The sequence below is a fragment of the Bos taurus genome, chromosome 23, assembly GCF_002263795.3.
Source record: "Bos taurus isolate L1 Dominette 01449 registration number 42190680 breed Hereford chromosome 23, ARS-UCD2.0, whole genome shotgun sequence".
Taxonomy (NCBI): domain Eukaryota; kingdom Metazoa; phylum Chordata; class Mammalia; order Artiodactyla; family Bovidae; genus Bos; species Bos taurus.
The window spans coordinates 31,742,895-31,768,921 of record NC_037350.1 but is presented as its reverse complement, the minus strand read 5'-3'; the positions used below and the strand labels follow the sequence as shown (position 1 = coordinate 31,768,921).

The 26,027-nt window shown below is 43.2% G+C and overlaps 4 protein-coding genes, 1 long non-coding RNA gene and 1 pseudogene across 5 annotated transcripts; 3 read left to right on the top strand and 3 right to left on the bottom strand.

The window, feature by feature from the left end:
- Positions 1 to 2,111: 2,111 nt before the first annotated feature.
- On the bottom strand, positions 2,112 to 2,586 carry H2AC7 (H2A clustered histone 7). Its single transcript, XM_010818513.4, has one exon. It carries the CDS (start codon positions 2,572 to 2,574, stop codon positions 2,182 to 2,184), a length of 393 nt encoding a protein of 130 aa, XP_010816815.1. The 5' UTR covers positions 2,575 to 2,586; the 3' UTR covers positions 2,112 to 2,181.
- A 262-nt stretch (positions 2,587 to 2,848) lies between these two features.
- H2BC7 (H2B clustered histone 7) lies at positions 2,849 to 3,335 on the top strand. Its single transcript, XM_002697515.6, has one exon. It carries the CDS (start codon positions 2,897 to 2,899, stop codon positions 3,275 to 3,277), a length of 381 nt encoding a protein of 126 aa, XP_002697561.1. The 5' UTR covers positions 2,849 to 2,896; the 3' UTR covers positions 3,278 to 3,335.
- Positions 3,336 to 9,390: 6,055 nt separating this feature from the next.
- Positions 9,391 to 9,958, bottom strand: H2BC8 (H2B clustered histone 8). The gene has a single exon (NM_001105643.2). The coding sequence runs from the start codon at positions 9,733 to 9,735 to the stop codon at positions 9,532 to 9,534; it is 204 nt and encodes a 67-aa protein (NP_001099113.1). The 5' UTR covers positions 9,736 to 9,958; the 3' UTR covers positions 9,391 to 9,531.
- A 220-nt stretch (positions 9,959 to 10,178) lies between these two features.
- Positions 10,179 to 10,690, top strand: H2AC8 (H2A clustered histone 8). The gene has a single exon (XM_015459978.3). It carries the CDS (start codon positions 10,239 to 10,241, stop codon positions 10,629 to 10,631), a length of 393 nt encoding a protein of 130 aa, XP_015315464.1. The 5' UTR covers positions 10,179 to 10,238; the 3' UTR covers positions 10,632 to 10,690.
- Positions 10,691 to 10,875: 185 nt separating this feature from the next.
- On the top strand, positions 10,876 to 12,036 carry H3C5P (H3 clustered histone 5, pseudogene; annotated as a pseudogene).
- Positions 12,037 to 19,512: 7,476 nt separating this feature from the next.
- LOC132343684 (uncharacterized) lies at positions 19,513 to 25,970 on the bottom strand. The gene is made up of 2 exons (XR_009492652.1): positions 25,154 to 25,970; positions 19,513 to 24,792 (listed from the first exon to the last, which is right to left on the bottom strand). It is a non-coding gene; the product is annotated as an uncharacterized lncRNA (long non-coding RNA).
- Positions 25,971 to 26,027: the final 57 nt, after the last annotated feature.

Here is a 26,027-nt window from a genome sequence, read left to right as displayed (position 1 = left end):
ATTTCTCCACTGATCTCCAGTAGCATATTGGGCACCTACCGACCTGGGGAGTTCCTCTTTCAGTATGCCAGCATCCGCTGGATCATGGAAAAAGCAAGAGAGTTCCAGAAAAACATCTATTTCTGCTTTATTGACTATGCCAAAGCCTTTGACTGTGTGGATCACAATAAACTGTGGAAAATTCTGAAAGAGATGGGAATACCAGACCACCTGACCTGCCTCTTGAGAAACCTATATGCAGATCAGGAAGCAACAGTTAGGACTGGGCATGGAACAACAGACTGGTTCCAAATAGGAAAAGAAGTACATCAAGGCTGTATATTGTCACTCTGCTTATTTAACTTATATGCAGAGTAGTACATCATGAGAAACGCTGGGATGGAAGAAGCACAGCTGTAATCAAGATTCCCAGGAGAAATATCAATAACCACAGATATGCAGATGGCACCACCCTTATGGCAGAAAGTGAAAAGCCTCTTGATGAATATGAAAGAAGAGAGTGGAAAAAGTTGGCTTAAAGCTCAACATTCAGAAAACGAAGATCATGGCATCTGGTCCCATCACTTCATGGGAAATAGATGGGGAAACAGTGGAAACAGTGTCAGACTTTATTTGGGGGGGCTTCAAAATCACTGCAGATGATGACTGCAGCCATGAAATTAAGACGCTTACACCTTGGAAGGAAAGTTATGACCAACCTAGATAGCATATTCAAAAGCAGAGACCTTACTTTGCCAACAAAGGTCCGTTTAGTTAAGGCTATGGTTTTTCCTGTGGTCATGTATGGATGTGAGAGTTGGACTGTGAAGAAAGCAGAGCACCAAAGAATTGATGTTTTTGAACTGTGGTGCTGGAGAAGACTCTTGAGAGTCCCTTGGACTGCAAGGAGATCCACCCAGTCCATTCTAAAGGAGATCAGTCCTTGGTGTTCATTGGAAGGACTGATGCTAAAGCTGAAACTCCAATACTCTGGCCACCTCATGCGAAGAGTTGACTCATTGGAGAAGACTGATGGTGGGAGGGATTGGAGGCAGGAGGGGAAGGGGATGACAGAGGATGAGATGGCTGGATGGCATCACTGACTCCATGGACATGAGTTTGAGCAAACTCCGGGAGTTGGTGATGGACAGGAAGGCCTGGCGTGCTGCGATTCATGGGGTCACAAACAGGCAGACACGACTGAGCAACTAAACTGAACTGAAGGTGTCAACTACTGTAACTGCCATGAATCCATACTGGGTTAACAGTGAAACGTTCTGTGGGTAACTACATCCCAGTCTGGATGGTCTGGTTACCTCTACCTCAAATGAAAGCCCAGGTCTCAATCTCTGAACTCTACCTAGAAGATGCGAAACCCAACTATATTAGTTAAATATTCTATCAAAGAAGAGGACTTTGTCTTCACAGGAGACAAGCTGCTTTCTGAAACATACAGCAACCCCAAACCACAGACAGATTGGGGCCTGTTCAGGGTTCAGTTCTCTTTAGAGATTCTTAATTCTTTGTACAGAATTTTCGACGATGCACAAAAAACCATTAACCCTGGAATAATTTCACACTTCCTATTGTATTAACCCAAATGTAACTGTTTGCTCCTTGAACTCAAGGTGACCCTGTATTAAGCCGTACCTAAATAAATTTTAAATCCAGGCTATCCAATACTGTATGCTTATTCACAATTAACTAGGGCCCAGCTTAGTAGAGACTGGCTATTAAAAGCCAAAGTGTGAATTGCATATCAATTTATCCCACTATAATGCAAAACAATTCCTTTCAACAAGGAGTAGTACTAAAGGAGTGACTTTAACAACCTGTAGGTCACTAACTATATCTTCCATGTCAACTTTCATTATCTACTCATTATCTTATTGCAACCCTTTTCTCAAGATTTACAACCCTGAGGACCTGTTGAATTGATCAAGTTACTTGTTATATACGGCTTCTGTAGATCACATACTTAAGAGGAATTTTTTTAAGATTTTAAACTGGGTGATTAGTTTGGTGTTTCAAAGTGTAATACTGACACCAATATTTCAGCACTTCCAAGATGGACAAATTGCACTGAAAATCATTCGGCTTAAAAAATAATGTAAGCCCTTTTAATGAACACGTGGGTGGCTCTGAAAAGAGCCTTTGGCTAAGACTGAATGCTCAAGGAACAAGAACTTGGAATATTCCAGTTTACTTGCCCTTGGCCTTATGGTGGCTCTCGGTCTTCTTAGGGAGCAGCACGGCCTGGATGTTGGGCAGGACGCCGCCCTGAGCGATGGTGACTTTGCCCAGCAGCTTGTTGAGCTCCTCGTCGTTGCGGATGGCCAGCTGCAAGTGACGCGGGATGATGCGGGTCTTCTTGTTGTCCCGGGCCGCGTTGCCCGCCAGCTCCAGGATCTCGGCCGTCAAGTACTCCAGCACGGCCGCCAGATACACCGGTGCCCCCGCCCCGACCCGCTCGGCATAGTTCCCTTTGCGAAGCAGACGATGCACTCGGCCCACGGGAAACTGAAGTCCAGCCCGCGAAGAGCGGGTCTTGGCCTTAGCTCGAGCCTTGCCACCTTGTTTTCCCCGTCCAGACATCTTAATAGTCTCACCAACACAACGAACAAAAGAAAAGAAAAAGGAACACAAATTATCTTAGCAAATCAGAGGCAATTATACTTGTAAGCCGAATTGTAAGTTACGCAGTTCGATTGGCTAAAGTGTCTTCAAGGTAGCAACCAATTAAAAACGAAAACTGATGGCACATAATTTGCATACCGCCATAATAACTAGCAAAACTTATCCAATCAGAATGCAAGATTTTACATACCATATTTGCATACTACTTCTACAAATATCACGACCACTGTAACAGCAGCACAATTTTTATTCTGATTGGAAGTTGCTCCGTTTGTTAGCTATGCCTGAACCAGCTAAGTCCGCTCCTGCTCCTAAAAAGGGCTCTAAAAAGGCGGTGACTAAGGCCCAGAAGAAGGATGGCAAGAAGCGCAAGCGTAGCCGCAAGGAGAGCTACTCCGTGTACGTGTACAAGGTGCTGAAGCAAGTCCATCCGGATACCGGCATCTCTTCCAAGGCCATGGGCATCATGAACTCCTTCGTCAACGACATCTTTGAGCGCATCGCGGGCGAGGCGTCTCGCCTGGCACATTACAACAAGCGCTCCACTATTACATCCAGGGAGATCCAGACCGCAGTGCGTCTGCTGCTGCCCGGGGAGCTGGCCAAGCATGCGGTGTCTGAGGGCACCAAGGCTGTCACCAAGTACACCAGCTCCAAGTGATCCCGACAAAGGGGCGTTTTTCATATTTGATTCCAAAGGCTCTTTTAAGAGCCACCCACTTTTTCAGTAGAAGCGTTGTAACAACTACCGGTTGCCAAAATTAGGTTTTCTTGCCATTACTTTCTCCCAAAGCAGCTTGGTGCTCTGTGGTGCTAACACTCCCGATACACAGACCATTAGGTTGAAAACACAATCATGTTCTTTTAATTTAGTTTAGTAGTAACATGGCCTTTTTTTGTTTTGTTTTGTTTCACTGCTCACTAACTGAACGTTAGCCAAGTGTGGACATGCAAGTATCATCTGAACTTCTGAACTGGTGTAGTAGTGTGCTTTACAAACTGAATTCATGAAAAGAGCAACTTTAGTTTTACAATGCTGCTTTTTTTTTTTTTTAATCAGTGCAAGGTGGGCTTGCCAGGTCCGTAGTGGACAAGGTGGTCGGAGCGTACTGGACGCAGGGCCGAGTGGTTCCAAACACCAGACCAACCAAGCTGCATGCAGTGGGGGAGACATCCCCGCTGCGGGCAGAGCCTGTGACAGGCCGACCAGGGTAAGCGGAGAGGCACTGCTGTCTGCTGCAATCTCCCGGGGGCTAGTGTACGCATCCATTTTACAGGTGAGGAGATGCGATTTGGTGGGGAGCGGCACCTGCTCACAGCCCAGGAACCGACAGGCTTCCCAGTCCCAGAGTGTCCAGGTGCTGAAAGGCCTTGCTGAGCAGTAGAGAGCTAAAGCTCCCACCCTCACCTCACCCAGCAGCCCCAACTCAAACCCCAAATTTCCAGCCAGTATAGCACTTGGGAGGCAGTTCTGGGACCTTTCCAGTCAAGGAAGCAGAGCATGGCGGGGGAAGGCCAGGCCTGCCCAGGATCTGGAGGCTTGGATGCAGAACCCACCCACCAGCTTCTTCCGCAGCAGGCGCCCTGTGTTCAGGGTGTGGTCCTGGCTGTGACACCAGGAGCAGGCTGACCATGTGGCATGTGCCATATAGGGAATGTAATGCAATGCTTCTTGTATTAGTGTTGTGGTAAGAAGAAAATGTACATGTATTCAATTTATTTGCTTAAAGCAATATAACTTTTCAAAATATTAATGGGAACAAGGCAATTAATGAACATAGTGGTTGAAAAGTGAGTATCACCATTTCCAGAATAGGGCCATTTAGTTGTAAAGAGAATTTGTCCAAGGTTTCTCTAATGAAAAGTTAGACCATTGCCAAACTACCATATTGGGATTCATAACACTGGCAGTTCAGGAAAGAAATGCCCAGAAGGTATTTTGGTGCATCCTCTCCCTTAAACTATGTTACTTTCTCCCAAGATGGATTTCATATGATTGTTTTCATCTCGGTCAGCAAAAAAAAAATTAATGGAAAAACAATTCATACGTCATTTCAGTTACCAACACTCTCCTGTCATGTGAACACATATATAACAGTCATTATAACTTAGCCTTTCTCATAATTACAAACCTGGGAGTGTGTGTGCTTAGTCACTTCAGTCGTGTCTAACTCTTTACGACTACTGGACTTTAGCCCACCAGGCTCTTCTGTGCATGTGATTCTCCAGGCAAGAGTACTGGAGTGGGTTACATGCCCTCCTCTAGGGATTCTTCCAAGACCAGAGACCCAAGCCTCCTCTCCCACGTCTCCTGCCTTGCAGGTGGATTTTTTACTACTGAGCCACCAGAGAATCCCCATTTACAAATCTGCTTAAGGTTATAAACCGCTATAAATGACATCCCATATTGAACAAATGCTAGGAGTATATTTTAAAATACTTTAGGATTTCAACCCTGGTAGGAAAAAAGTCATAATAGCCTATAACATTGTGTAAATTACTTTCTCATGAATGGCAGGCTTCCCACTCAAAGTACACTTAAGTTTACAACACAACATACACAAAAATGTATGCAAACATTCAAATAACACAATATACATAAAGAAGAAAAGCAACAACATATATATATATATAATATATAATATATAAAAATAATAAATATAAATATATAATACATATTTATTACATATACATATATATATTGAAAGAATGAAAACTAAACCATATAGCTGTACTTAAGACTTCATATTATTGTAAATAGACAATTTTTGCTTTCTGTAGTCCCAGGGGTAAATACCTAAACCAGGTCTACTATATGAGCTTTAGTGGAGTATACGAACTCCCAGAAATTACATACAATAATGTGTCCATATGTTCCTCCTCCCGCCAAAAGCAAAATATATAACATTCTGTCAAATTTTAAAAATACTGTCATTTACTGTGCTAGATACAATGATGCCTCCGCAATTTTGTCTACCTTTTAATCTCTGTAGTCTATGAATATGTTGGGACACATAACAAATGGGAATTAAGATTGCAGATGCCATTTAGGTTACTTATCATTTGACTTTAAATAGGGCTATCCTAGGGAGTACCCTGGTGGTCCAGTGGTTAGGGCTCCATGCTTCCACTGCAGGGGGCAGGGGTTTGATGCCTAGTTGGTAAACTAAGATCCCACATGCTGGGTGGTGAGGCCAAATAAATAAATAGAAGGTTATCCTAGAGAACCCAAGTGAACCTAATATAATACAAGGGCCCTTATCAATGGAAGAGGGAATCAGAATGCATATCCAGAGAGAAGGCAGCATGAAAATGATTTGGCCAGATATTGCTTACTTTCAAATCTAGGAAAGGTGCCATGAGCAAAGGAACAAAGAACACTCCAGGTGTCACAAAAGGCATGGAAACAGATTCACTCTTACTCTGACAGCTTGATTTTACCTCAATGAGATTCATTTCTGAATGTTGATCTAAAGAACCATAAAATTATAAATGTATTGTTTTAAGCCACTATAATTGTGATAATTTATCGGACCCCAACCAAAAATTAATGCACCTACACGTGTTTAAGAATTATTGATTAATGTATTTATTCAATGATGTTCTTTAAGATTATAACTACATATCTGAAATTTAGAAGGGTAAATATGAAAATGACTATAGATACTAGTAAATGCTTCCTAAATGCTGCAGACTCACATAATTTTGACATTGCTTTAACAGCAACAGTTTACATTTCCTTTTTTAGCTAGGGTGTCTAGGTTTTAATAGCAGAAATGTTAATTCGGTCTCCTGGGCCCAACGCACAGTGAGGCCAAACTGAAACTTTGGCGTTGGGAATAGAGAAAGGCTTTTTCTAAAGCCTTGCAATGAGAGGTGGTTCAGGCCCTAAAAAGCCTCAAGCTCCTGGGTTTTTAAAAGCGAGCTGAGGGAAGTGGTTTCCCAGGGTATTTGATTAGATTATACAAAATTCTCTCACTGACTTATAAAGAGTAACAGAGTGGTGTTACAAGTGTTAAACTGATCAGATCTTCGTTTCCAGGCCTCCCTAGTGGTTCAGAGGGTAAAGCGTTGCCTGCAATGCAGGAGACCCGGGTTTGACCACTGGTTCAGGAAGATCCCCTGGAGAAGGAAATGGCAACCCACTCCAGTATTCTTGCCTAAAGAATCCCATGGATGGAGGAGCCTGTTAGGCTACAGTCCACAGGGTCGCAAAGAGTCAGATGTGTCTGAGCCTCTTCACTTCACTTTAGGCTCCAGGAGGCATGGAGCTAGGTGGTCATGGTCATGAAGTAGTTAACATCTTCCATTCAGTGGAAGGGTTTTCACTTCTGCAAAAGAAGTCAGAAAGATTGCATCAAATGTTGATACCTCAGTGAAAGTCGCTCAGTCCTGCCCAAGTCTTTGTGACCCTATGGAATATACATGTTAATGGACCATACAGTCCGTGAAACTCTCCAGGCCAGAATACTGAAGTGAGTAGCCTATTCCACTCCAGCAGATCTTCCTGATCGAGAAATGCAGGGTCTCCTGCATTCCAGGCAGATTCTTTACCAACTGAACTATCAGGGAAGATACCTCAGAGAGGATCTAAAACAAAGGTTATGGGGGAAGGCCCCATCAGTCCAGCTCAGTTGCTCAGTTGTGTTCGACTCTTCGTGACACCATGAACTGCAGGACACCAGGCTTCCTGTCCATCACCAAATCCCTGGGCTTGCTTAAACTCATGTCCATTGAGTCCATGATGTCAGCAAACCATCTCATTCTCTGTCATCCCCTTATACTCCTGCCTTCAATCTTATCCAGCATCAGGGTCTTTTCCAATGAGTCAGTGCTTCACATCAGGTGGCCAAAGTATTGAACCTTCAGCTTCAGCATCAATCCTTTCAATGAATGAATATTCAGGACTGATTTTCCTTAGGATTGATTGGTTTGATCTTGCAGTCCAAGGGAATCCCAAGAGTATCCTCCAACACCACAGTTCAAAAGCATCAATTCTTCAGTGCTCAGCTTTCTTTATACTCTAACTCTCACATCCATACATGACTACTGGAAAAACCATAGCTTTGACCAGATGGACCTTTGTTGGCAAAGTAACGTCTCTGCTTTTTAATATGCTGTCTAGGTTGGTCATAGCTTTTCTTTCAAGGAGTAAGCGTCTTTTAAATTCATGGCTGCAGTCACCATCTGCAGTGATTTTGGAAAGAAAAGAAAAGAAAGCCTATCGCTGTTTCCATTGTTTCGCCATCTATTTTCCATGATGTGATGGGACCAGATGCCTTGTACTCCTTTCCCAGTTTGGAATCAGTCTGTTGTTCCATGTCCAGACTAACTGTTAATTCTTTACCTACACACAGATTTCTCAAGAGGCAGGTAAGGTGGTCTGGTATTCCTATCTCATGAAGAATTTTCCACAGAAGGCCCCATAGGGTCCTACTGAACAAAAGAATGTCTAATTTCATGGAGAACTTTACTCACTCATTATAGTATTATTATTACTTCTGAGTATAATACTACTTCAAAAACTTGTCTTTCTTATATGTAAAGTGTAGGAATGATGGAAAAAATTAACCTCATAATGTCCATAAATAACTTCATGAGTTGTATATCTATCTAACATGTTTGTGTTTATTACAATTATTGCATTTTTTTCACACAAAAGTGTTGTCAATGGAGTTGGTTACAATAATTTTTTTGGGGGGGAGGAGGGGGGTAGTGCTGTGGGGAGCTGCTCCACAGGGCTGGCAGGATCTTAGTTTCCCTCCCAGGGATTGAACAGGCCAAGGCAGTGAAAAAGCCGAGTCCTAACCTTTGGACAACTCAGGGAACTCCCATAATATTCATTTTTACAGTAAGAAACTGAGGCTGTGAGAACCAAAGATTATTTACCTCACAAAATTCAAATTCCAACCAATGTTCTTCTGAGGCAATGTTCTTTCAAAGATGTCCAAATAGAATTGAAAAACATTTCACATCTACAGATCTCTCAACACATCAAGAAGTCTTTTTACAAGAATAACCTCCTCTCCCAGCATTAGGCTACATCTGTCGGTGAATTTGTTCATTTTTTATGAAATCTCGCGACATCCAGATTAAGGAAAATGCAATGAGTATCAAAGTGCCTAATACTTTTAAACTAAGTGAAATAAGGAAAATCAAGGGAAGATTGGCACCACTTCAACGTCCAGTCAGGAAACTAGAAAACTATTGGTTGTTTTTACAAAGGTAATCAAGGGGTCCTGCCATACGCAGGCGCCGAGGAGGGCGAAGGGGGTGAGGGCGGGGATGTCAGGGAAAAGCATCTTTAACCCTGGAGCGAAGGCCTGATAAGAGTTTAGGATCTTAACTCTGTGGGTCAGGCTGATGTGGGAACATAGACTCTGGCCTGAAAAAAGAGGTTGCGGGAAGCTGGAAACTACAATTAGTCGGCCGCCCTTGCTTACCATATAAAAAGAACAAAAAACTGGCCGATTTAGTACAGAACGGAAGTTTGGGTAAATGTTAGACTTAAGAGCCTTCTTCTCAAAATAGAAGCTTCTCATCTCATTATCTCAAGCACCAAACATAACTGCACTTTATATGCCCAGCCAAATTAGAGCAGAAAGAGTATACAACTCCTTAAGTGAAAATGTAAGTGGCTCTGAAAAGAGCCTTTGGTTTAACAGCGGCTGCTGCTGCTGCTGCTAAGTCGCTTCAGTCGTGTCCGACTCTGTGCGATCCCATAGACGGCAGCCCACGAGGCTTCCCCGTCCCTACGATTCTCCAGGCCACAACACTGGAGCGGGTTGCCATTTCCTTCTCCAATGCATGAAAGTGAAAAGTGAAAGTGAAGTCGCTCAGCCCTGTCCGACTCTTAGCGACCCCATGGACTAGTGGGGTGCCACTGCATTCTCCGTCAACTGTGGCAAAGCGTATTTACTTGGAGCTGGTATACTTGGTAACAGCCTTAGTGCCCTCGGACACGGCGTGCTTGGCCAGCTCCCCAGGTAGCAGCAAGCGCACGGCGGTCTGGATCTCTCTGGATGTGATAGTCGAACGCTTGTTGTAATGCGCCAGGCGCGATGCCTCGCCTGCGATGCGCTCGAAAATGTCGTTGACGAAAGAGTTCATGATTCCCATGGCCTTGGACGAAATACCGGTGTCCGGATGGACTTGCTTCAGCACTTTGTACACGTACACGGAGTAGCTCTCCTTGCGGCTGCGCTTGCGCTTCTAGCCGTCCTTCTTCTGGGCCTTGGTCACAGCTTTTTTAGACCCCTTTTTAGGGGCAGGAGCAGACTTAGCCGGTTCAGGCATGTCTATAATAACAACACCAAAAACACAGAAAGGTCTTGAAATGCCTGCTGGTAAATAGAATCTCGTCTTTTATAGGCGGTCTATGCAAATAAGGTGGTTACGAATATTCATACCTGATTTGACAAGGCATTCGTGACGAGATTATGTAAACTTACCTCCACCAGATCTCTTTTCTTATTGGTTAGACACAAAACAGAAGGTTTTAACCAATCCTATCTCGCATGCGGCAATTCCACCCAGCACTATAACTGCCATCTTGTTGCTGCTTATAGATCACTTTTTTTCTGCTTTTCCTGTGGCGGTTCTGATTTTGCTCAACGCTTGTCATGTCTGGGCGAGGGAAGCAAGGAGGAAAAACCCGAGCAAAAGCGAAGACCCGCTCTTCGCGGGCCGGACTTCAGTTCCCCGTGGGCCGAGTTCACCGGCTGCTTCGCAAGGGTAACTACTCCGAGCGGGTCGGTGCCGGGGCCCCGGTGTACCTGGCAGCGGTGTTGGAGTACCTGACCGCCGAGATTCTAGAGCTGGCAGGCAATGCGGCCCGGGACAACAAGAAGACCCGTATTATCCCGCGTCACCTACAGCTGGCCATCCGCAACGACGAGGAGCTCAACAAGCTGCTGGGTCGTGTGACCATCGCTCAGGGTGGTGTGCTGCCCAACATCCAGGCGGTGCTACTGCCCAAGAAGACCGAGAGCCACCACAAGGCCAAGGGCAAGTGAAACGTTTAGCAGTATTACATTCCCAGTTCTGAAAATCAAAGGCTCTTTTCAGAGCCACTCACTTTTTCTGGAAAGTGCTGGACTACTTAGTAACTACAGGAGGCGTGTTCCAATGAAAACGAATGGATTATCTTAGTTAAGTTTTATTTGCTAACATTATAGTGTTAAGTATTGTGTTTAAAAACGGAAGAGTATCTCTCATATTTGCTAAAAAGGTGCTAAATTGCTAGCCATTGGTCACTTAACGCGCCATAAAGTCTTAGAAAAATTCTTGTTAGTAGCTTTCTAACCTAGCCTATAACAAAAAGTATAATTTGTAAATTCAAAAAATCCATATTTAGAGAATTCCATATCAAAACATAAACTTGGGCTTGTAGGCTATGAATGACATACATGTAGGTAAATAACAAGACCGTAATGCCTCATTGAGAGGTTTTGCGTGTATTGTTCACGATATATGTCTTTACATATAAATGCATAGTCAAATGAATTTCCTGTCAAAAAGTATAACAAGAGAACAAAGGAGGAATAGCTGGCCAGTGACATGTCAGGGCGGGATTTTTAAATTTTGCGGATAACGAGATTAGAATTGTTTAGTCCGTTGGTTATTTCTGTTCATAAAATGCAATGAATGAACTACATTAATATCAGTACTAAATGAAACTTCACTGTTGTATTACTGTATGGACTCATGTTATACTGGACTATAGACTCAGGATAAAAGTTCGATTATACTTTTAATTTTTAAAGGAAATCCGGTCATATTTCTCCGAAAGGCAAAGTGAGAACCAATTACATCACAGCGCGGGACCTAGGAATCAAACTGATTTGCTCCTATAAATAAGGTCAGAAGCAGCACTAGCAGCATAATACTCTCCTGCCAGTTTTCTGTTAGCCTCATGGCTCGCACTAAGCAGACCGCTCGCAAGTCCACCGGCGGCAAAGCGCCACGCAAGCAGCTGGCCACCAAGGCGGCCCGCAAGAGCGCGCCGGCCACCGGCGGCGTGAAGAAGCCTCACCGCTACCGCCCCGGCACGGTGGCCCTGCGCGAGATCCGCCGCTACCAGAAGTCCACGGAGCTGCTGATCCGCAAGCTGCCGTTCCAGCGGCTGGTGCGCGAGATCGCGCAGGACTTCAAGACCGACCTGCGCTTCCAGAGCTCGGCGGTGATGGCGCTGCAGGAGGCGTGCGAGGCCTACCTGGTGGGACTCTTGAGGACACCAACCTGTGTGCCATCCACGCCAAGCGCGTCACCATCATGCCCAAGGACATCCAGCTTGCCCGCCGCATCCGCGGAGAGAGGGCTTAATCCCAAGCCTGCTGCTTTCTCTGTACTGAAAAAGGCTCTTTTCAGAGCCACCTACTTTGTCGATAAGAACTATTGTAATGCTTTCCCTTATTTTACCTCCCTAGGCAGTACGTCAAGGCTGTATATTGTCACCCTGCTTATTTAACTTACATGCAGAGTACATCATGAGAAACGCTGGGCTGGAAGAAGCACAAGCGGGAATCAAGAATGCCGGGAGAAATATCAATAACCTCAGATATGCAGATGACACCTTATGGCAGAAATTGAAGAGGAACTAAAAAGCCTCTTGATGAAAGTGAAAGAGGAGAGTGAAAAAGTTGGCTTAAAATTCAACATTCAGAAAACGCAGATCATGGCATCCGGTCCCATCACTTCATGGGAAATAGATGGGGAAACAGTGGAAACAGGGTCAGACTTTATTTTTGGGGGCTCCAAAATCACTGCAGATGGTGACTGCAGCCATGAAATTAAAAGACGCTTACTCCTTGGAAGGAAAGTTATGACCAACCTAGACAGCATATTCAAAAGCAGAGACATTACTTTGCCAACAAAGGTCCGCCTAGTCAAGGCTATGGTTTTTCCTGTGGTCATGTATGGATGTGAGAGTTGGACTGTGAAGAAAGCTGAGCGCCGAAGAATTGATGCCTTTGAACTGTGGTGTTGGAGAAGACTCTTGAGAGTCCCTTGGACTGCAAGGAGATCCAACCAGTCCATTCTGAAGGGGATCAGCCCTGGGATTTCTTTGGAGGGAATGATGCTAAAGCTGAAACTCCAGTACTTTGGCCACCTCATGCAAAGAGTTGATTGATTGGAAAAGACTCTGATGCTGGGATGGATTGGGAGCAGAAGGGAAAGGGGACGAAAGAGGATGAGATGGCTGGATGGCATCACTGACTCGATGGACGTGAGTCTGAGTGAACTCCGGGAGTTGGTGATGGACAGGGAGGCCTAGCGTGCTGCGATTCATGGGGCGCAAAGAGTCGGACATGACTGAGCGACTGAACTGAACTGAACTGACTGAGGCAGTTAATTGGAGAAGGCAATGGCACCCCACTACAGTACTCTTGTCTGGAAAATCCCATGGATGGAGGAGCCTGGTGGGCTGCAGTCCATGGGGTCGCTAAGAGTCGGACAGGGAAGGGCTAAGAGTCGGACAGGAAGGACTGAGCGACTTCACTTTCACTTTTCACTTTATGCATTGGAGAAGGAAAAGCAACCCACTCCAGTACTCTTGCCTGGTGAATCTCAGGGACAGGGGAGCCCGTCTATGGGGTTGCACAGAGTCGGACACCACTGAAGCGACTTAGCAGCAGCAGCAACAGGCAGTTAATAAGCAATAATGGCAAGAAAAAACCCTCTCTACTCCTCTTTTTCTGCCTAAGGCAGGATATAAATTCTATCCTGGAGACGGCTGTAGACATGTCAGAGTAGAGAGGCTCCACAGAAATTTGCTAACAACCCTGGGTTAGTTTGCTCCCATATATTTACCTTCTCACAGTTTGCTGCCCTTAGAAGCCTAAAACTGCTTTTCTTTGCATTGTCATTTCTCTACAAATCAATTCTTTGATGAAGACACTATGTAAACTGAAGTTCTAACCCACGTCTTTAAATTAGTTTTTCCTGGGTCTCTTCCCCAAGGAGAAGTGCAAAAAGCCAAAATGACTGTCTGAGGAAGCCTTACAAATAGCTGTGAAAAGAAGAGAAGCAAAAAGCAAAGGAGAAAAGGAAAGATATAAGCATCTGAATGCACAGTTTCAAAGAATAGCAAGAAGAGATAAGAAAGCCTTCCTCAACAATCAATGAAAAGAAATAGAGGAAAACAGAATGTGAAAGATTAGAGATCTCTTCAAGAACAGTAGAGATACCAAGGAACATTTCATACAAAAATGGGCACAGAAATGGTATGGACCTAACAATAGCAGAAGATATTAAGAGGAGGTGGCAAGAATACGCAGAACTATACAAAAGAAGATCTTCATGACCCAGATAAACACGATGGAGTGATCACTTAACGTACAGCCAGATATCCTGGAATGCGAATTCAAGTGGGCCTTAGGAAGCATCACTGTAAACAAAAGTACCAGAGGTGATAGAATTCTGGTTGAGCTATTTCAAATCCTAAAAGAGGATTCTGTGAAAGTGCTACACTCAATTCGCCAGCAAATTTGGAAAACTCAGCATTGGCCACAGGACTGGAAGAGGTCAGTTTTCATTCTAATTCCAAAGAAAATCAATGCCAAAGAATGTTCACACTACCGCACAATTGCATTCACCTCACACGCTAGCAAAGGAATGGTCAAAATTCTCCAAGCCAGGCTTCAACAGTACAGGAACTGTGAACTTCCAGATGTTCAAGCTGGATTTAGAAAAGGCAGAGGAACCAGAGATCAAGTTGCCAACATGCATTGGATCATAAAAAAGCAAGAGACTTCCAGAAAAACATCTACTGCTTTACTGACTATGCCAAAGCCTTTGACTGTATGGACCACAACGAACTGAGGAAAATTCTGAGAGTTCTGAATACCAGACCAACTGACCTGCCTCTTGAGAAATCTGTATGCATTTCAGGAAGTAACAGTTAGAACTGGACATGGAACAATGAACTGGTTAAAGATAGTGAAAGGCTGTATAATGTCAAGACTGTATATTATCATGCTGCTTATTTAACTTATATGCAGAGTACATCATGTGAAATGCTGGACTGCATGAAGCATAAGCTGGAATCAAGATTGCAGGGAGAAATATCAATAACCTCAGACATGCAAATGACTCCAACCTAAAGGCAGAAAGTGAAGAAGAACTAAAGAGCCTCTTGATGAAAGTGAAAAAGGAGCGTGAAAAAGTTGGCTTAGAACTCAACATTCAGAAAATGCAGATCTTGGCATCTGGTCCCATCAGTTCAGTTCAGTTCAGTCACTTAGTTGTGTCCGACTCTTTGCGACCCCATGAATCGCAGCACGCTAGGCCTCCCTGTCCATCACCAACTCCCAGAGTTCACTCAGACTCACGTCCATCGAGTCAGTGATGCCATCCAGCCATCTCATCCTCTGTCGTCCCCTTCTCCTCCTGCCCCCAATCCCTCCCAGCATCAGAGTCTTTTCCAATGAGTCAACTCTTCGCATCAGGTGGCCAAAGTACTGGAGTTTCAGCTTCAGCATCATTCCCTCCAAAGAAATCCCAGGGCTGATCCCCTTCAGAATGGACTGGTTGGATCTCCTTGCAGTCCAAGGGACTCTCAAGAGTCTTCTCCAACACCACAGTTCAAAAGCATCAATTCTTGGGCGCTCAGCCGTCTTCACAGTCCAACTCTCACATCCATACATGACCACAGGAAAAACCATAGCCTTGACTAGGCGGACCTTTGTTGGCAAAGTAATGTCTCTGCTTTTGAATATGCTGTCTAGGTTGGTCATAACTTTCCTTCCAAAGAGTAAGCGTCTTTTAATTTCATGGCTGCAGTCACCATCTGCAGTGATTTTGGAGCCCAAAAAATAAAGTCTGACACTGTTTCCACTGTTTCCCCATCTGTTTCCCATGAAGTGATGGGACCAGGTGCCATGATCTTCGTTTTCTGAATGTTGAGCTTTAAGCCAACTTTTTCACTCTCCACTTTCACTTTCATCAAGAGGCTTTTGAGTTCCTCTTCACTTTCTGCCATAAGGGTGGTGTCATCTGCATATCTGAGGTTATTGATATTTCTCCTGGCAATCTTGATCCCAGCTTGTGCTTCTTCCAGTCCAGCGTTTCTCATGATGTACTCTGCATAGAAGTTAAATAAGCAGGGTGACAATACACAGCCTTGACATACTCCTTTTCCTAACTGGAACCAGTCAGTTGTTCCATGTCCAGTTCTAACTGTTGCTTCCTGACCTGCATACAAATTTCTCAAGAGAGAGATCAGGTGGTCTGGTATTCCCATCTCTTTCAGAATTTTCCACAGTTTATTGTGATCCACACAGTCAAAGGCTTTGGCATAGTCAATAAAGCAGAAATAGATGCTTTTCTGGAATTCTCTTGCTTTTTCCATGATCCAGCAGATGTTGGCAATTTGATCTCTGGTTCCTCTGCCTTTTCTAAAACCAGCTTGTACATCTGGAAGTTCACAGTTCAAATATTGCTGAAGCCTGGCTTGGAGAATTTTGAGCATTACTTTACTAGTGTGTGAGATGAGTGCAATTGTGCGGTTGTTTGAGCATTTTTTGGCATTGCCTTGCTTTGGGATTGGAATGAAAACTGACGTTTTCCAGTCCTGTGGCCACTGCTGAGTTTTCCAAATTTGCTGGACTATTGAGTGCAGCACTTTCACAGCATCATCTTTCAGGATTTGAAAGAGCTCAACTGGAATTCCATCACCTCCACTAGCTTTGCTCGTAGTGATGCTTCCTAAGGCTGACTTGATTTCACATTCCAGGATGTCTGGCTTTAGGTCAGTGATCACACCATGGTGATTATGTGGGTTGTGAAGATCTTTTTTGTACAGTTCTTCTGTGTATTCTTGCCATCTTTTCTTAATATCTTCTGCTTCTGTTAGGTCCATACCATTTCTGTCCTTTATTGAGCCCATCTTTGCATGAAATGTTTCCTTGGTATCTCTAATTTTCTTGAAGAGATAGATCTCTAGTTTTTCCCATTCTATTGTTTTCCTCTATTTCTTTGCATTGATTGCTGAAGAAAGCTTTCTTATCTCTTCTTGCTAGTCTTTGGAACTCTGCATTCAGATGCTTATATCTTTCCTTTTCTCCTTTGCTTTTTGCTTCTCTTCTTTTCACAGCTATTTGTAAGGCCTCCCCAGACAGCCATTTTGCTTTTTTGAATTTCTTTTCCATGGGGATGGTCTTGATCCCTGTCTCCTGTACAATGTCACGAACCTCCATCCATAGTTCATCAGGCACTCTGTCTATCAGATCTAGGCCCTTAAATCTATTTCTCACTTCCACTGTATAATCATAAGGGATTTGATTTAGGTCATACCTGAATGGTCTAGTGGTTTTCCCTACCTTCTTCAATTTAAGTCTGAATTTGGCAATAAGGAGTTCATGATCTGAGCCACAGTAAGCTCCTGGTCTTGTTTTTGCTGACTATATAGAGCTTCTCCATCTTTGGCTGCAAAGAATATAATCAATCTGATTTCAGTGTTGTCCATCTGCTGATGTCCATGTATAGAGTCTTCTCTTGTGTTGTTGGAAGAGGGTGTTTTTTCTGACCAGTGCATTTTCTTGGCAAAACTCTATTAGTCTTTGCCCTGCTTCATTCCATATTCCAAGGCCAAATTTGCCTGTTACTTCAGGTCTTTCTTGACTTCCTACTTTTGCATTCCAGTCCCCTATATTGAAAAGGACATCTTTTTGGGGTGTTAGTTCTAAAAGGTCTTGTAGGTCTTCATAGAACTGTTCAACTTCAGCTTCTTCAGCATTACTGGTTGGGGCATAGACTTGGATTACTGTGATATTGAATGGTTTGCCTTGGAAACGAACAGAGATCATTCTGTCGTTTTTGAGATTGCATCCAAGTACTGCATTTCGGACTCTTGTTGACCATGATGGCTACTCCTTTCTTCTGAGGGATTCCTGCCCACAGTAGTAGATATAATGGTCATCTGAGTTAAATTCACCCATTCCAGTCCATTTTAGTTCGCTGATTCCTAGAATGTCTACATTCACTCTTGCCATCTCCTGTTTGACCCCTTCCAGTTTGCCTTGATTCATGGACCTGACATTCCAGGTTCCTATGCAATATTGCTCTTTACAGCATCGGACCTTGCTTCTATCACCAGTCACATCCACAGCTGGGTATTCTTTTTGCTTTGACTCCATCCCTTCATTCTTTCTGGAGTTATTTCTCCACTGATCTCCAGTAGCATATTGGGCACCTACTGACCTGGGGAGTTCCTCTTTCAGTATCCTATCATTTTACCTTTTCATACTGTTCATGGGGTTCTCAAGGCAAGAATACTGAAGTGGTTTGCCATTCCCTTCTCCAGTGGACCACATTCTGTCAGATCTCTCTACCATGACCCGAACGTCTTGGGTTGCCCCACGGGTATGGCTTAGTTTCATTGAGTTAGACAAGACAGGTGCAGGAGGGCCTAGAGGAGCTATCCCCCGTTGAAGGTCAGGAAGGGCGGCAGTGAGGAGATACCCCTCGTCCAAGGTAAGGAGCAGCGGTTGCACTTTGCTGGAGCAGCCGTGAAGAGATACCCCACGCCCAAGGTAAGAGAAACCCAAGTAAGATGATAGCTGTTGCAAGAGGGCATCAGAGGGCAGACACACTGAAACCATACTCACAGAAAACTAGTCAATCTAATCACACTAGGACCACAGCCTTGTCTAACTCAATGTCTAACCCCTTCTCCTGCCTTCAATCCCTCCCAGCATCAGAGTCTTTTCCAATGAATCAACTCTTTGCATGAGGTGGCCAAAGTACTGGAGTTTTAGCTTCAGCATCATTCCCTCCAAAGAAATCCCAGGGCTGATCCCCTTCAGAATGGACTGGTTGGATCTCCTTGCAGTCCAAGGGACTCTCAAGAGTCTTCTCCAACACCATAGTTCAAAAGCATCAATTCTTCGGCACTCAGCTTTCTTCACAGTCCAACTCTCACATCCATACATGACCACAGGAAAAACCATAGCCTTGACTAGACGGACCTTTGTTGGCAAAGTAATGTCTCCGCTTTTAAATATGCTGTCTAGGTTGGTCATAAATTTTCTTTCAAGGAGTAAGTGTCTTAATTTCATGGCTGCAGTCACCATCTGGTCTCATCACTTCGTGGCAAATAGATTGGGAAACAATGGAAACAGTGACAGACTTTATTTTGGCGGGGTCCAAAATCACTGTAGGTGGTGACTCCAGCCATGAAATTAAAAGACGCTTGCTACTTGGAAGAAAAATGATGACCAACCTAGATAACATATTAAAAAGCAGAGACATTACTTTGGCAATAAAGGTCAGTCTAGTCAAGGCTATGGTTTTTCCAGTAGTCATGTATGGATGTAAGAGTTGGAGTATAAAGAAAGCTGAGTGCTGAAGAATTGATGCCTTTGAAATGTGGTGTTGGAGAAGACTCTTGGGAGTACCTTGGACTGCAATGAGATCCAACCAGTCCATCCTAAAGTAAATCAGTCCTGAATATTCATTGGAAGGAGTGATGCTAAAGCTGAAACTCCAATACTTTGGCCACCTAATGCATAGAACTGACTTATTTGAAAAGACCCTGATGCTGGGAATGATTGAAGGTGGGAGGAGAAGGGGACGACAGAGAATGAGATGGTTGGATGTCATCACCGACTCAATGGACATGAGTCTTGGTAAACTCCGGGCGTTGTTGATTGCCAAGGAGGACTGCTGTGCTACAGTCCATGGGGTTGTAAAGAGCTGGACATGACTGAACGACTGAACTCAAGTGAACTGGGTCTCTTCCTCTGCATGTATGAATATACGTTTAATAGTCCTATTTATTTTTCCTTTGCTAATCCAAAATCAAGAGGTATAGAGGAAATATTTACAACCTCCATTACCACTACTACCACCACCACCATCACAATCAGGGAAGAAGGGAAGAAGGTTGAATTCAAGTTAAAAGAGCAATTTAGATCAAAAAGGTTTATTGAATTATATTATAACCTTTACCTTTTCTACTAGATAAAGATAATATTTCTCTGTAATGGACAAAAATATCCCACCTCCTTTTCCTTTTGCCTTCAGTCTTTCCCAGCATCAGTGTTTTTTCCAATGAATCACCTCTTCTCATCAAGTGGCCAATGTATTGTAGGTTCAGCGTAATACGTAATTAAACAGAAATATCTTCCTTTAGAAAAACTAAAAAACAGATCTGCAGACATTTTAGACTATATTTTCATATGACATCGAAAGGAAATTCAGTCCATTCTTTTACCTTAATTTAATATTTAGATATATCTTAGCAGATTTCAGAGGTTTTTCTGTAGTGGCCAGAGCATTTCCTTGGTCCACAATGAACTCATGCTTGATGCAGAATCTGCTTTCCTGTCTGCAATTTCCAACTTACTTTGTGCTGCTATCAATGATGATTTGCCATGGCATTGAGAGACAAGTGTGCGATGTCCCAGGCCTAAAGATAAAGGTGACAGGAACAACACATCTCTTAGACTGTCTTTATTTCCAATGTCCCAGTCTCCAGTCACAAGCACATAATATCACATTTCATTTTTTTTAAACAAAAAAATTATGATCAACAAATAAAAATGAATTTGTGTCAAAGAGCTTCACTTTTCAATAAATGAACCAACAGGTAAAATGCTGTATTAAGTTCAAAGAACGTTTAAGAAATTAGAATATTTATAGACAATGTAAGAAATGTTAGGATAAGATTATTAAAATTATTTTATTAATCCAAGAGGTTAGAAATCTTTGGAGTTATATCTGTTTCACCTTACCAAAGTGATTTGCCTTTCTACCAAATAAGGCCTTTGCAAGTTAAGTAAATTCACTTAATTTGGTACTTACAATCAATAGTAAATAGATGATCAAAGTACATTTTCACAGAATCCTTCAGTGGCCTTGTATATTGGACATCATGAACTCTTCTTTTTTCCTTGCTTCCAGTTCAGTTCAGTTCAGTCACTCAGTTGTGTACAACTCTTTGCAACTCCATGAACCAGAGTATGCCAGGCCTCCCTGTTCAACACCAACTCCCAGAGTCTACCCAAACCCATGTCCATTGAGTCGGTGATGCCATCCAACCATCTCATCCTCTGTCGTCCCCTTCTGCTCCTGCCATCAATCTTTTCCAGCATCAGGGTCTTTTCAAATGACTCAGCTCTTCCCATCTGGTGGCCAAAGTATTGGAGTTTCAGCTTCAACATCAGTCCTTCCAATGAACACCCAGGACCAATCTCCTTTAGGATGGACCGGTTGGATCTCCATGCAGTCCAAGGGACTCTCAAGAGTCTTCTCCAACACCACGGTTCAAAAGCATCAATTCTTCAGTGCTCAGCTTTCTTCACAGTCCAACTCTCACATCCATACATGACCACTGGAAAAACCATAAATGTGACTAGATGGACCTTTGTTGGCAAAGTAATGTCTCTGCTTTTGAATATGCTATCTAGGTTTGGTCATAACTTTCCTTCCAAGGAGTAAGCGTCTTTTAGTTTCATGGCTGCAATCACCATCTGCAGTGATTTTGGAGCCCCCCAAAATAAAGTCTGACACTGTTTCCACTGTTTCCCCATCTATTTCCCATGAACTAATGGGACCAGATGCCATAATCTTAGTTTTCTGAATGTTGTGCTTTCAGCCAACTTCTTCACTCTCCTCTTTCACTTTCATCAAGAGGCTCTTTAGTTTTTCTTCACTTTCTGCCATAAAGCTGGTGTTATCTGCATATCTGAGGTTACTGATATTTCTCCTGGCCATCTTGATTCCCTCTTGTGCTTCCTCCAGCCCAGCGCTGCTCATGATGTACTCTGCATATAAGTTAAATAAGCAGGGTGACAATATACAGCCTTGACATACTCCTTTTCCTAACTGGAACCAGTCCATTGTTCCATCTGCAGTTCTAACTGTTGCTTCCTGACCTGCATACAGGTTTCTCAAGAGGCAAGTCAGGTGGCCTGGTATTCTCATCTCTTTCAGAATTTTCCACAGTTTATTGTGATCCACACAGTCAAAGGCTTTGGCATAGTCAATAAAGCAGAAATAGATGCTTTTCTGGAACTCTCTTGCTTTTTCCATGATCCAGCAGATGTTGGCAATTTGATCTCTGGTTCCTCTGTCTTTTCTAAAACCAGCTTGAACATCTGGAAGCTCACGGTTCACATATTGGTGAAGCCTGGCTTGGAGAATTTTGAGCATTACTTTACTAGTGTGTGAGATGAATGCAATTGTGTGGTAGTTTGAGCATTCTTTGGCATTGCCTTTCTTTGGGATTGGAATGAAAACTGACGTTTTCCAGTCCTGTGGCCACTGCTGAGTTTTCCAAATTTGCTGGACTATTGAGTGCAGCACTTTCACAGCATCATCTTTCAGGATTTGAAAGAGCTCAACTGGAATTCCATCACCTCCACTAGCTTTGTTCGTAGTGATGCTTCCTAAGGCTGACTTGATTTCACATTCCAGGATGTCTGGCTCTAGGTCAGTGATCACACCATTGTGATTATGTGGGTTGTGAAGATCTTTTTTGTAAGTTCTTCTGTGTATTCTTGCCAACTCTTCTTAACATCTTCTGCTTCTGTTAGGTCCCTACCATTTCTGTCCTTTATTGAGCCCATCTTTGCATGAAATGTTTCCTTGGTATCTCTAATTTTCTTGAAGAGATCTCTAGTCTTTCCCATTCTGTTGTTTTCCTCTATTTCTTTGCATTGATCCCTGAGGAAACCTTTCTTATCTCTTCTTGCTAGTCTTTGGAACTCTGTATTCAAATGGGTTTATCTTTCCTTTGCTCCTTTGCTTTTCATCTCCTTCTTTTCATAGCTATTTGTAAGGCCTCCCCAGACAGCCATTTTGCTTTGTTGCATTTCTTTTCCATGGAGATGGTCTTGATTCCTGTCTCCTGTACAATGTCATGTACCTCCATCCATGGTTCATCAGGCACTCTTTCTATCAGATCTAGTCCCTTAAATCGATTTCTCACTTCCATTGTATGGTCATAAGGAATTTGATTAAGGTCATATGTGAAAGTGCTGCACTCAATATGCCAGCAAATTTGGAAAACTCAGCAGTGGAAGAGGTCAGTTTTCATTCCAATCCCAAAGAAAGGCAATGCCAAAGAGTGCTCAAACTACCACACAATTGCACTCATCTTACACACTAGTAAAGTAATGCTCAAAATTCTCCAAGCCAGGCTTCACCAATATGTGAACCGTGAACTTCCTGATGTTCAAGCTGGTTTTAGAAAAGACAGAGGAACCAGAGATCAAATTGCCAACATCTGCTGGATCATGGAAAAAGCAAGAGAATTCCAGAAAAGCATCTATTTCTGCTTTATTGACTATGCCAAAGCCTTTGACTGTGTGGATCACAATAAACTGTGGAAAATTCTTCAAGAGATGGGAATACCAGACCACCTGATCTGCCTCTTGAGAAATATGTATGCAGGTCAAGAAGCACCAGTTAGAACTGGATATGGAACAACAGACTGGTTCCAAATAGGAAAAGGAGTTCGTCAAGACTATATATTGTCACCCTGTTTATTTAACTTCTATCCAGAGTACATCATGAGAAACGCTGGACTGGAAGAAGCACAAGCTGGAATCAAGATTGCTGGGAGAAATATCAATAACCTCAGATATGCAGATGACACCACCCTTATGGCAGAAAGTGAAGAGGAACTCAAAAGCCTCTTGATGAAAGTGAAAGTGGAGAGTGAAAAAGTTGGCTTAAAGCTCAACATTCAGAAAACAAAGATCATGGCATCCGGTCCCACCAATTCATGGGAAATAGATGGGGAAACAGTGGAAACAGGGTCAGACTTTATTTTGGGGGGCTCCAAAATCACTGCAGATGGTGACTGCAGCCATGAAATTAAAAGACGCTTACTCCTTGGAAGGAAAGTTATGACCAACCTAGACAGCGTATTCAAAAGCAGAGACATTACTTTGCCAACAAAGGCTCGTCTAGTCAAGGCTATGGTTTTTCCTGTGGTCATGTATGGATGTGAGAGTTAGACTGTGAAGAAGGCCGAGAGCCAAAGAATTGATGCTTTTGAACTGTGGTGTTGGAGAAGACTCTTGAGAGTCCCTTGGACTGCAAGGAGATCCAACCAGTCCATCTTGAAGGAGATCAGCCCTGGGATTTCTTTGGAGGAAATGATGCTAAAGCTGAAACTCCAGTACTTTGGCCACCTGATGCGAAGAGTTGACTCATTGGAAAAGACTCTGATGCTGGGAGGGATTGAGGGCAGGAGGAGAAGGGGACGACAGAGGATGATATGGCTGGATGGCATCACTGACTCGATGGACGTGAGTCTGAGTGAACTCCGGGAGTTGGTGATGGACAGGGAGGCCTAGCGTGCTGCGATTCATGGGGTCGCAAAGAGTTGGACATGACTGAGCGACTGATCTGATCTGATCTGATCTGAATGGTCTAGTGGTTTTCTCCACTTTCTTCAATTTCAGTCTGAATTTGGCGATAAGGAGGTCATGATCTGAGCCACAGTCAGCTCCCTGTCTTGTTTTTGCTAACTGTGTAGAGCTTCTCCATCTTTGGCTGCAAAGGATATAATCAATGTGATTTCGGTGTCAACCATGTGGTGATGTCCATGTGTAGAGTCTTCTCTTGTGTTGTTGAAAGAGGGTGTTTGCTATGACCAGTGTGTTCTCTTGGCAGAACTCTATTATCCTTTGCCCTGCTTCATTCTGTACTCCAAGGCCAAATTTACCTGTTACTCCAGGTGTTTCTTGACTTCTTACTTTTGCATTGCAGTCCCCTATAATGAAAAGGACATCTGTTTTGGGTGTTAGTTCTAGAAGGCCTTGTAGGTCTTCATAGAACTGTTTACCTTCTTCAGCGTTACTGGTCGGGGCATAGACTTGGATTACTGTGATATTGAATGGTTTGCCTTGGAAATGAACACGGATCATTCTGTCGTTTTTGAGATTGCATCCAAGTACTGCATTTCGGACTCTTTTGTTGACTATGATGGCTACTGAAATTTCTTCTAAGGGATTCTTGCCCACAGTAGTAGATATAATGGTCATCTTAGTTAAATTCACCCATTCCAGTCCATCTTAGCCTTGCTTCCAAGGCTCAGACAATTTTTCTCACATACAGGCAGGAGATAGATGCCGCCAGGCTGAGCAGTTGGAGTTTGTTCCCTGTGGAATATCCTTCAAGAGAGTAGAGTAGTTGCAGAAACAGAGACGAGTTGGGCCCTGCCTAGATAAAAGATAAAGATACCATATATTCCTCATTCTCCAGGTCAAGACCTTCCACCTACATAGGCTCAGAAAGGCTACTCCGAGGTGAAATGGGGAAGGGACACCCCATAATAAGTTGATGGAGATCTCAATGTATACTGCTGGTTCAATTGAGGGAACTATATATATATATATCCATGGTGGTCACAAAGAGCAGGACACGACTTAGTGACTAAACAACAAGAGTTTAGCACTGACTTCTTAAATAAAAAGTTTGCACACATCGGGATGTGGAAGTTATGAAAGCAACTAACATAGGCCCAGATTGCCAAATACCAGATTGAGAGATTTAAGAATATTGGGGAGCGGGACTTCCCCACCTTTCCAGTGGTTAAGACGTAACAGTTCCACTGCAGAAGAAGTCGGTTCAATCCTTGTTGGAGAATTGGATCCCACATCCTGTGAGGCAGCGGGCACAAAATTAAAATAAAGAAAAAGTGAAACAGAAATTAAAAAATAATAACAATACTGGGGAGAAAGTCAATCTCTGGAGCAAGAAGATGAAATTTCCTCAGGTAATTACAGTAGTACTCAAAAAGAAACATTTAACCAAAAATTAACCTTTTGGTTTTCCAAACACCTTTATTATATTGGAATTAAAATCCTCATCCTGCAAATGAAAAAGAAATTGAAAATGAGAAAATACCTGTCACAAACCTGATCCTAAACCTTAGAATGTGAAAAAGTAGCAAGTAATGAGGGCTCAGACAATAAGAGTCATGTCTCCAAGTAACGCACGTCAGCGAGAAAACCTTGTTTCCCAATGTATATCAGCAATTTCCTTGCTCCCTAAGATCAGTTTACCACGATAATTATTTCACTATCATTTAAATTGTACAAAAATGCTTCCCAGGAATTCGTTCGCATTTCAGATATGCGTTTAAAGAATGAGGCAATATAAAATCTCGGTCAATGACTTAGCTTAAATATTCAAAATTGAAAACAGATGTTGCCTTAATAGGTACCTTCCCTTAATAAACAAAAGAATGTTTTTAAACGCCCTTAAACAGGACTCTTTCAGGTGAAATTCAGGGAATGAGCAAAGAAATGTTCTTTTCTCGACTCCGCCCCACAGACTCTCAGGCGTTTATGGGCTGGGATAAATTAGGTTACGAATAAGCCCCTCCCCTCCCCGCCTTTTTTTGTAGTTTTCAAATAGGTCCGCGACCGGACTATAAGAATTTCGCCCCGTGT